The sequence below is a fragment of the Misgurnus anguillicaudatus genome, chromosome 22, assembly GCF_027580225.2.
Source record: "Misgurnus anguillicaudatus chromosome 22, ASM2758022v2, whole genome shotgun sequence".
NCBI classification, from domain to species: Eukaryota; Metazoa; Chordata; class Actinopteri; order Cypriniformes; family Cobitidae; genus Misgurnus; species Misgurnus anguillicaudatus.
This window is the reverse complement of record NC_073358.2, coordinates 42,896,498-42,908,519: the sequence shown is the minus strand read 5'-3', so window position 1 is coordinate 42,908,519 and position 12,022 is coordinate 42,896,498. Positions and strand designations below refer to the sequence as shown.

Below are 12,022 nucleotides of genomic sequence, written 5' to 3'. Positions count from 1 at the left end.
GGAGACGGGCACAGAGCTGCCACTGAGGTTTTCTGTGCACTTGGTGTATTTATAGTGGGCATGGAACTGGATGTCTATTTTCTGTCATGAATTCATCCATAGTCATGGAGGTTCTGGTGAATCATCTGCTGGAAGACACAATAATGTCATTTTTTGACACTAGTCTGTCTGTGTGTATTTACGCGTGTGGTCTGGAGAATGGTTGCTAACAGGACTAACCGTATATCTGTTTTTTGTGTAGTATACTGCTGAGGAAGAGAGGGTAGGTGAAGAGATGAACTTTAACCCTGTGTGTTGTACCTTTTGACTAGATGATAGTACCCCTGTCGAACCCCCTTAGTGCAGACCATATGGTTTATCCCTCTGTAGTGTTTTATGACAGTCCTCAAATCCACTTTAACTCAAATATCTGCCTTCACTCCCAGTTGGAAAATGAGGAGGAACCGGAGGACGATGAAGAGGAGGTGTGTCAAGTGTGTGTGTGTGTGTGTGTGTGATTTTATGGATTGGGTCCAAAATTAACTGATAAACAGGGTTGTTGGTGCTCGGATAAATTTAATAACACTCTGATGGTATAAACTATTGTTTTGCTTTTGGCTAGTAAATCTGTAACAAAGTTAAATTCTCTGTCTGAGCCAAAACTTAATTTTGTATGCGAGTCTTTGAATATTTTGAATGGTTATGAGAGTTTATTTAATTTTTAAAGCATTTTCTTCAGTATCCAGACATATTAGTGGTCACAAAGTTTTGTTTCCTTTGGATATTTTCGTCTTAGGTCATCACTGATGATGAAGGCAATGAGGTGTGTAGACACGACTGTGTGTGTGTTTTTGCGTGCGTGTGTTTGTGTTAGCAAAGATCTTTAGTGCACATCAGTGAGTGATATTTATTTTAATATTTATTTTGCTTTTGTTTTCCATTATGCATCTCACATATTTTCATTAACAGTCAGACGAATCGGATGCCAAGGTGAGAAATGGGCTGATCAGTTTCATTATTAAGCTCTTTATAAATCAAAGCAATTATTATAAAGTGGTGAAATAAGGAAAAATCCAAAGTGCTCAGAAATAGTCGAAGATATTTTTAGGAAAACTTAAAGGTGTCCTTTGGTATATGGTATACAAAATGTCAAAAAAGCGTATCCAAGGCATTTTTTTGTATAAAAAGTCTTTATTTGAACATGGCTATATTACATTTAAAAATATATAAAAAAAATGTAATATAGCCATGTTTAAATAAAGGCTTTTTATTAGGGCTGTAAGTTACTATTAATCGTGCAAATGCGTGTTTTCTCAATGAATGAATTTGAATGAATTATGTTGAAATCCCAGCACATCCGAACGCCAGGGGGCGCTCTCATGCAGAAACTCCCTTTGTGCCACAGAAGAAGTAGCATTACAAACGCTATTCCAGGAAATGTCTACCGGAATATTTATATCGCTGTTCTTCAAATAGTTTCAGGTATTTTCATGATAATGAAGAATATTTTGAATGATTTTTATTTAATGAGTGTTGCTTTTTAAAAATGCCCGTTATAAACGACTCCGACTCATAATGATTTTAGATTGATAAGGACTTCCTACTGACCAAATGCCGTAGTACACGCACAAGCTGTGCATGAAACAAAGAATCGCAGCCTTGCGGTTCAGAATAGATTTCAGACACGCAAAATTAATGGGACACGCAATTTAATCGTTACATCCCTACTTTTTATAACACTCTTTTGAATACGATGAGTGCCTTGGATCCCCTTTTTTGACATTATAAAGTGGTGATTCAACTGACAGCGATTTGCAACAACATCTGATGGATTTGTGGTGGAGTTTAACTTTATGCAAATGAGCGATGCCACAATGCAGTTACTACCAATAGGAAGATGTGCAGATGTGCTCCACCTCCTGATGCAGTTGCATTCTGCAGTCAGGCTAGATAGTCTTTTGCATCTCATACAGCTCTTGTAGATAGTTTTTAAGTTTTTGATTTGGTTTGTCTTTTCGTTTTTGTTTCCTTTTTGTCTGTTCATTCTTTTTTCATCTTTCCCATCAGTCTGGTTGCTCAGATTCAGAAGGATCAGAGGTATGCCACTACATAGCATTTACATGTAGCGAATATTAGTCGTCCTTTGATTATATAAAAATCTGTCTAGTGCAGGATGAGTCATCAATATTTTTTGTGTTTTTGGACAAGAAAAACTTTAAGTTCCAAGTGCAGTTTATTTTCCCTAAATTTAGCGTCAGTAAGGGAAATGAACTAAATCTTCTTATGATGGCCACCACTGTATCTACAAAGTCATTATTATGCTACATAAACCATTGAATAGAGCCATCTTAAGGAGATTTTGGTAATTTTCCTTACTGGCCCCCTCAAAGTCCTGACATTAACCCCATTGAGCAAATGTGGAGCGAGTTGTAAAATAAACTGCATTTGCACATTCAGAAGACCCACTGTTAAAAATGATCATTCGTAATCCTTTGATTTCAGTTTCTGACATCAGATTTGAGTTTTTTCTTCATAATTTTCAAATTTTAGGGAATGTTTAGGATTAAAGACTCAAATTAAGGAAAGTTTTGTAAAGTGCTGCTCATTTTTAACTGTAGGTTAGTTATTTGGATACCAATTTTATGTTTTCTTATCTGTAGATTGACAATAAAGAGAAGGAGAATAAGGTTGGTTCTGTGAAAGTCAGAGAAAACATGAACCCCTTTAACATTATGGCTTGTGTTACTCAGTTTTATGTCCTGTGTAAATGTTATACGGTTCTGTCAGTTTGAAGTAACATAGATTCGAGGCATGCTGATAGATTCAAAGTGGTTTTCACGTCGTCTTCGCGTCTTTACTATTACATAAATGAAGAGTGGCCAACATTAAAGTGGACATAGCATGAAAATCTGACTTTATCCATGTTTAAGTGCTATAATTGAGTCCCCAGTGCTTCTATCAACTTAGAAAATATGAAAAAGAACAACCCAGTAACTTAGTTTTGGTAAACCATTCTCTGCAAGCATGTGAAAAAATAGGAAAATGAAATTTGGCTCCCCTGTGATGTCATAGGGGGATCTTTTTATAATAATACTGCCCCTTAATCGGCACTGTCCAACCCTGGCACTTTAATGCAGAGAGAGAGAGCAAAATAATTGACAGCACCACTGAGTTTTTAATTTAAAAAAAACACCATTATGGTGATCAGTGTTTGCATTTTATCAGCTCATTTGCATTTTAGAGGACACACCCAAAAACGGCACATTTTGCCTTAAACCTATAAGTATTAATTTTAGAATGTTATAATAAATTATCTGTAGGGTATTTTGGGCTAAAACTTGACATATGTACTCTGGGGTCACCAAAGATTGATTGTACATCATTAAAAAGTCTTCTGAATTGACTTCTGTTGTACAGTAATAAAAGTTAAACATTCATCTTCTTCTATAAGCTGTGGTCACAATGAGGATGATGAAGAGAAAGGTGTTTCTGGGATTTTAACTCGATTTAGCTTTTCAGATCTCTCTTTCGTTCTCTCTCTCTTTCTCCAACTACCGATTTACCAAATAGACCCATCATATGTAATGTTTGACCCATCGCCCTTTTGTGTGTGTGTGTGTGTGTGTGTGTGTGTGCGCGCGTGCGCGCGTGTTGTATTAAAGAAATAATTCAACCAAATATTAAAATTCTCTCAAATTTACTTGCCTTTATGCCATTTCAGATGTATATGACTTTCTTCCTTCTGTTAAACACAAATAAATAATTAAATATTTGCCCTTATGTGGGTTAATGGGGCGGGTTCCTGGGAGGGGCTTAAATGTAAGCTTTGTTTATACTCGCGCTTTGGTCCGCAACGCGAGCCTCTGCTGATTGCGTGCGTGTCTCAACAAACGGACGAGGCGTTTATAGCTGACACGCTCGCTGTTGCACTGTTCTTTAAACCACCAGGGTGCGATGCGAGCAAACCAATCAGAAACAAACACAAAGAAGTGGATAGAAGTCGTTGTACGCTGGAACAACCCTGGTGCTTCTAACATCAGAAAATATGTCTTTATTAAACATTATCATTTCATTAACGTTAATACTAAAGAAGCAGTAAACATCCAGTGGTTCATTCAATACAAATATGAGCCAAAATTCTGAATCATATGTAAAAGAATTTGTGTGTTAAACTGCAAAGTTTCCATACTTTACTTCCAGAGTGTCAGATAAATATTATATGCATTGTTTTGCATGGATTGATCAAAGAGATACGTCACAGGCTTGCTTGCTCGGACAGAATCGCCTCAAGTTCGGTCATTTTCGAAAGCAGAGCCGCGCGCGCAGTTACAAAAATTGCCGTGCACACCTCCACACGAAAATAGTCCCCCTATCTTTCAATAGCAGGGGACCACCTTCGGGCACAACGCAATATCACTGTGCCTCCTGCAGCCATGTTACAGCAGCAAAGTCCTTGATTGTTACGCCAGAATAAGAGATTAGTTCCTAGCCATATCTGCCTAGAAAATCGCAAATGTTAATTTTCTTACTGTCTTGGTGAACGATGTAACTACAGAAGAGTCAAGTTTTAAATAGGAAAAATATCGAAACTATTTAGGCGCGATGCTAATGGTCTAATCAAATTCATTGGTTTGTGCTAAGCTATGGTAAAAGTGCTAGCGCCAGACCCAAAGATCAGCTGAATGGATTCCAAAATTGTAAGAATCAAATGTTTACCCTATGGGAGCTGGAAAATTAGCATTTTTTCTGATTTTTAAGTGGAGTGTCCCTTTTACTTAATACAGCTTGCACTGACATATCTTAAAATATATCAGTGCCATTGTTTTATTTCAAGATGCACATCAGTAATGTTTTCTGTAAGGTATATTATAAAAACAACTTAAGTGTCCTAATATAATTCTATTATATAATATAAGGCCTAGTTCTGAATAAATTTAAGCCCTGCCCAGGAAATTGCCCCTGTATGTCTAAAATATATTGTAAGTTCAAATATTGATTCTTGTGTGTCTCGTCTCGTGACTAGTCATATCCATGTCTCATTACCAGACACAAAAGAATCAATAAGATTCAGTGTTATCAGCGTGCCGTCATTTTGAATGTACTGAACTGATCTCTATGTTATCAAGGATACGTGACATATTGTACGCGACAAACGTATAATTTCACTACAGAAACATTTTATGAACCCACAAGTCATTTGGATTAATTTAACAAAAGACTGTCATGGGACAAAGGTGAGGAATGGCTATATATAGAGACCTCTTTGTGCTGATTAGTTGAATTAAATGATCATGCTACTCCCGAACTTAGTTAAATAAACTTGTATGTGTTTAACTGAAAAAAATAAGTCATTACCGCACATATGGGATGGTCTGAGGGTGAGTCAATATTTTTTTTAATTTTGGGGTGAACTATTCCTTTAACCTCTATTTGTTGTAGATTAAATAATTTTTGTTTATTAAATATGATGCAGTAATGTGATCATCTGTCCTTGAGATTTTGTGTGTGTTGTTTAACAGAGAGAGAGAGAGAGAGAGAGAAATAAACACATCACCTTGAATTCTCTGAGGCGTTGTTCATGAGCTGTCTGTATTTTGGGTTCTGATAAATCTGTTTTCTTTCACCTGTGCCCCCCTCTCCCCCCAGTTTATTTATCTGTTCTTCACTGTTGTTTTCATCATCGCTTTTCCTCTGTGGTGTTCACTCGCACAAGTAAATGATTTAGTTTGATGTATGGCTATTCCACTCTTGTGTGAGTATCAGGTGCATTGAGGAGGATTCAGCGATTTAGGAAGGCAATTTTCTTATTATTTGATACCCCATATTTATTCTGCTACCTTCATCTATACATGGATGTGTGTGGAAACATCCTAAAGGTCATGCTATTCTTAGGCTGGTGTTCATTATTTGCATATAAACATCAGACAGCATATCAGACTCTTTCTTTCTTTGTCTTTCTTGTTGTTTTTTGCCACCTGTTGTCTGTCTTTCTACAGTCTGTGACCAAGAAGAAGCAGGTGTGTGGTGTTGTTAAAGTACTTTTTAATTGACATTCAAACTTTTAACCTATATTGCTGATAAGTTTAGCAGAAAATGCTGATAATTTGTAAAGAAACCTATATTAAATGAGGAAAAATCTGTCCTTCCAAAAGCTTGTATATCCAAATTGTATATCCTCTTTTTCAGTAAACTATTTTTAAAAGGATTACACACTGTGCTGTCTACGTTGACAAGCACTATTTATTACTTCTTTTTTGTTAGACATTTGCAAAAGCATTGAACATAACATAATGGGTGACTAATAATAATGATTTATGACAATAAATATGGCAAAATATGGAGATACAAGATTTTGGAAGGACAGCGCCGATATGTTACATGTACTTACTGTACTATAGTAATGACAGTAATTTATTGGAAAATTACATGCAACTATAGTATATAAGGTTATATAATGATACTATAACAAGGACATTGTGAAATAAAGTCCAACCACATTTTAACTTTTGGCCCTCAAAGTCTATGCAGTATAAACGGGCCATCCTACAGAATTGGTGCAAACCACTGTCCCAATAAAATTGTCATTACCAAAACAACCGTAGGTTCATCACATGTTTTTGTCATTACTGTTTCTGTCATGACAGTTTAATATATTTTTGAATCTAGGTCAAAGATGCTAATCAGCACATGGTTAGGTAGCACCATTCTGAACAGGCATTTTACAGGCATGAAAACTTTAAATTAATGAAATAACACAAAAAACATTTATTATAAACAGATTTTCATGATTTATACTTACCTCAAAATGGGTGGGACCTGGTGGGATCTACATACCATGTAGCTATGAGAGAAAGGGGTGTGGTTACATTTTTTTGTTTCATGATTTACCCAGAAAATAAAAATACTTTTTAAACCTTATTGTTTTTAACAAATCAGAAAGATATTTTATAGACAACAGTGGAATAAAATGAAAAAATTATTTCAATTTTCAAAAAAAATCTAAATTTAGGGGTTCGGGAGAGCCACCTCCCAATTAAAGGTCCAGTGTGTAGATTTTAATTGGCATCTAGTGGTGAGACTGTGAATTGCAACCATCGGCTCAGTCCACAGCTCACACCTCCTTTCGAAACGCATCGAGAAGCAACAGTAGCCGCCAACAGGACAAACACATCATCGTCTAAGACAGTGCTTCTCAATTATTTTCTGGCACGCCCCCCCCTAGGAAGAGGTAAACATTTTGCGCCCCCCCAACTCTCCGCCGCAACTGTAAATAGTATTATTTGTCTATAAAATGACACATCTTATTAACCTTATTAACATTGAGAAAACACAAAAAGAAAACACAAAAAAAGAAATATCGATCAACTTACACAAAGAATAACTTTATTAACATTGTTTTTTAGTCTGTAACAGAAAAGACTTAAAATGCATCAATTTGCCTGAAATAAAAAAATCAATCCTTATTTAAAGTATAATATTTTTTGACCATTTGATACTGAAAAATTAAATTAAATAAAATCAATAAATAATAATAAAAAACACAAGCGGCTTTTCAGCGTGATTGGGGTGTAATGTCTTTAAAAATCACTTCCTGAAAAAGTATTTTTCCCCGGGGTCTTGTGCGCCCCCCCTGGTGTCGCTTCGAGCCCCCCCTGGGGGTCCCGCCCCACTATTTGAGAAGCACTGGTCTAAGACAACGTAGTGACAAAACGTGCTCTATAGAGAAGTTTGTCCATTTAGGGCTACTGTAGCAACATGGCGGCGCGAATGTAAGGGGGCCTACAGTGTATGTAGATAAAATGGCTCATTCTTGGGTAAATAAAAAAACACAGGTAATTTTGTAAGGTCTTTATACACCACTGATAATATAGTTATGTATAATATATTGTATTTCTGTCAATCGAGAGATCTGTACCTTTAAAAGTACTCAATAAATGATAATTTTATTCATGGTAAGTGATTATTGAAAGGGAGAGTAAGTAGGATTTTCCACCATCTAGTGGTGAAATTGTATTTTACATTCAAACAAATAGTGCTCTCTAGCGCCCCGCCAAATGCGTGTTTCAACTAAGATAGCCGTAGGGATGGGGCGGTATGAAAATTTCATTTTATGATTATAGTGATCAAAGTTATCACCGTTATCAATATTATCATGGTTTTGTTCAAATGAGATGGAAATGTTTGAAAAGAACTGATACACACACTGAAAACCTTTGAAAAAGTTTTATTTTTAAAAATCACAATTTAATATTTCATGTCCCTGAAATTATTTCTGTGGTTAAAAAAAATTTAATCTGTCTAATAGGTCAACCGTGAATGAATACAATACATTATCCCTTAAATGCCTTCTTGTGCAAAAAACTATGTTTCATGTGCGTGCCTGCGTCAAACTGATTCTGGCTGGACAGGATTTACTGAGTTTTCAAAATCACGGTAATCAAACACGTTTGTAATGATAATTACATTTTAAACGATTATACTAACCGTCAGGACATTTTATCATGGTTAATCGTGAAACCGGTTATCGTCCCATCCCTAGATAGCCATTATGTACTCACTGATCTCCTTGTCCGTTTCAGCTGGTTCACGTGTTCTGAACGAAAACGCGTTGTGGAAACGCATTACAATAGGCTAGTGCTTTTTGTCCCTCTGTGCTATTATAGTTTTTCAATATGGTGGAAGGACATGGAAGCCTCCTTGGACTTACCCCTTTAATGTAAATAAATAGAAGAAATTCTAAGAAAAGTCAGATCATTTGACACCAATGAGGACATATTTATGAATAAAAACATTGATTTTGACTAATAAAATACTTAAAAACTACACATTGTCCTTTTAAAGGTGCAGTGTGTAAATTTTAGCGGCATCTAGTGATGAGGTTGTGAATTGCAACCAATGGCTCAGTCCACTGCTCACCATTCGCTTTTGAAACGCATAGAGATGCTACACAAGAAACAACTTAAGTAAATAATAAAGTTTGTCTGTTAAGGGCTTTTGTAGACACAATGCTGCACAAAAATGGCGACTTCCACGTAAGGGGACCCTCAGTGTATGTAGATATGTAGATAAAAACATCTCATTCTAAGGTAATAAAAACATAATGGTTCATTAAGAAAGGTCTTTTCACTGTCAAAAATAAAGGTACGAAGCTGTCACTGGGGCAGTACCCTTTAAAAAAGGTCCTAATATGTACCATTTAGGTACAAATATGTACCTTTAAAGGTACATTTTGGCAGTTCAAAGTACTAATATGCACTCTTTGGGTACAAAGGTGTACCTTTTTGAAAGGGTACTGTCCCAGTGACAACTTTTGGACCTTTATTTCTGAGAGTGATACACCCCTGATAATATAGTTTTGTATACTATTTTGCATTTCTGTCAAGAGATCCTTCTAAAAATTGTACACTGCACCTTTAAATAGTATTAACTGCTTCAATATATAATAAAAGGATCTTAGTAAACATCTAAGATTGGAATATTTCAGTTTTTTTAATGTGTTTTTAGTTGTGGGACAGTAGTTTGCACCAGTTCTGTAGAATGGCCCATGTATATATGTGTGTGTTACTGTATATATTTTACTTTATGTGTGTGTGCTCATTTAGCACTATAGATTCTCTGTATTTGCATCTCAATATTTGTGTGTTTACTGTTTGTGTGTATATTTATTTCCGTTTTCTGGTGTCAGGAGGAAAAGAAAGACAAAGAGAAAGAGGTTTGTGCACATACTCTGTCCTTGGCTGTTGTTTTCTGTGCTTTATATTGTCTGGATTAGCAGCTCTCACTGTGATACTGAATGTCATTTTGTTTCTCTATGTCAAGAATGAGAACACAACTACAAAGGTGTCTGATGGAGCCGAGGTAATAAGATGAAACATTAGGCTGTGTGTGTGTGTAAGAGAGAGAGAGAGAGAGAGAAAGAGAGAGAGAGAGAGAAAGATAGAGAGAGAGTTTTGCTAACACAGAGCAAGGTCTCATTAGTGTGTCTATACAGTCTAACAAAGCTGCGAGATTGTTTGTATGTGTGTGTTTAGCTGCCCTTAGGGCTCCTGCATCCTGCATTTTTTTGGGGGGTCAAATCAGACCTGATGTGAGCTGACTCAAACATGAGTAAATAATGTTTACCTTTAGGCAAGTAATATGATTTAGCGTTGCCAGCAAAAAAAAAACATTATTTTGGAAAACGCTGTGAAAGATGCTTATTAAACTGTGGTCAATTTTGCAATGTATTTTGGCAAGAAACCACCCACTTAACCAGAGGCGGTAGACATATAAAGCAACCAATTACAAGCTGTACAAACCTAAACACCTTAAACTGTGATATGTTTTGAATTACAAAATAACCAAATGCTTTTGGGCTGCATATTACTTTTACATTGAATGTTTTGCCATTTATTTATCTTTTATACCATTCGTAAGCTCTAACATAAAGGGAAAGAGGTGCATCTCCGGCGAGATGTTTTCAGTTTGACTCTTCAAGTTTAAAGTTCAACATTTCTCAAATATGTCATTTTTAAAGAATCTGTGGTATTGAGGTTTTGCTCAGCTGAATGAATTTTCTTTCTTTGCCTTTCCATTTGTATCCTTTGTCTCTGTCTCTTGATAGAATGATGCAACAGTCAACACAAAAAAGGTGTGATGATCCTCAATGTGTTCGTGTGTGTGTGGTGTGAATGTGTTTTTATGTTGTGTGTGAGTCAGGGAGAGTTTGCTAGAAACCTCACTGTTATTTCCCTCCACCGACATATCCCAAGTACTGTGATAATGTTTAGGGACATGAACGTTTTTGCATAGTGTAAGGCCTGCACATACGTTGATTCCAAAATGTATTTGGACATAAATAGGAAGCTGTATCCATAATTAATGTGTGAAGTAGTCGGTCATTCGGCTAACATGACTTCAAACATCCACTAAAAATGACAAAAAACCTGCTGGATTTATGTAAAATGGATGATGGGTATCAAGTTTGGGCATCATTTGTTTGCAGATACCTCTAATGCAGTGACATACAGTACAGTGCAAAGGTCTTAGGCCACCATGCCAGAATTTGATTTATTGTTTATGCAATGTTATAGTGATCATATATAATCGTTTCTAAGCCTCTTTAATAGAATGCATCCAGAAAATACAGGAAATGTGTATGTAGTATTAAAAACTGTTTAAAAATGTAAACTGAAGTGTGAAGTTTTTAGGGTAAATTCCCCTTTCACTTGAGCAATAGAAGTAAACTGCAGGATCTATTAAACCTAAATCAAATTAAATCCTATTTTATAATTTTAAAGAAATTAGTCTTTTTACTTCATTCTGCTCAAAACGCAAAAAAAAACCGATGTGTTTAGTGCTAAGAGAGGTCACACCAATCACCGACAATGCCTAAAGAAGACATTTAGTCCTAAAAATTAAATTAAATTTTTTAATATTTCCTGTATTTTCTTTGCCTGACATTGTCAAACTCAATTCAAGTCAGAATTTGAGTCTGATACCGCTCCATTGGAATGTGATTATGGGGCATGTTTCAAACAAACCAGGACAAAAAATGCCTCTGCACTCAATTGGATAGACCTACAACCAATCAGAGCAACCGAGTGTGTGATGTACTGTATGAAATGGCGTCTGTCCTCTCTTTTGCAGCCTGACCTGAACTGCTAGTTATTTCGCTACAATGAGACTAACATTATGATTGTACTAAGTCGGAGTTAGCGAATGCACATTGACACCTATTATGTTTACAACATTTCATTTATATCACGACATTGTGAGATATTTACTAAGTCATACAGTCAGACTATATCTTATCATTCGTAAGTTAGATGAACTTTATCCACGGGCTTCCGAAAAGGAGCTGGCCACAATCGCTAGTTACATCCACATTGTCATGCACGCCGAGTTGCCCATTTTCATTGTGTCCCATCTTCTTAGCAACCATCGGAGCCAGCTGATAAGTTAAACTTTTGCCTAATCCCGTACGCTGTAAAAAATACTTTGCTGCCTTAAAAGTTTTTGTTGAATCAACTCGGATTTACAAGTCATTTCAACTTACTATTAT

General features: G+C 36.0%; 1 protein-coding gene across 5 annotated transcripts in view; it reads left to right on the top strand.

The window, feature by feature from the left end:
• LOC129439808 (protein unc-13 homolog B) overlaps positions 1 to 12,022 on the top strand; it is a 73,028-nt gene that overhangs the window by 43,758 nt on the left and 17,248 nt on the right. For 2 of the 5 annotated variants that reach the window (XM_073860249.1, XM_055198625.2), the window contains exons 24-27: positions 5,976 to 5,996; positions 9,665 to 9,691; positions 9,799 to 9,837; positions 10,583 to 10,609. The exons of 1 other annotated variant lie outside the window; for it this stretch is intronic. In XM_073860249.1, the coding sequence (XP_073716350.1) occupies positions 5,976 to 5,996; positions 9,665 to 9,691; positions 9,799 to 9,837; positions 10,583 to 10,609 (114 nt within the window). Of the gene's footprint in view, positions 1 to 241; positions 323 to 5,975; positions 5,997 to 9,664; positions 9,692 to 9,798; positions 9,838 to 10,582; positions 10,610 to 12,022 lie in introns of those variants that run through there. 2 more of the 5 variants (XM_055198626.2, XM_073860250.1) reach the window with 2 other exon arrangements.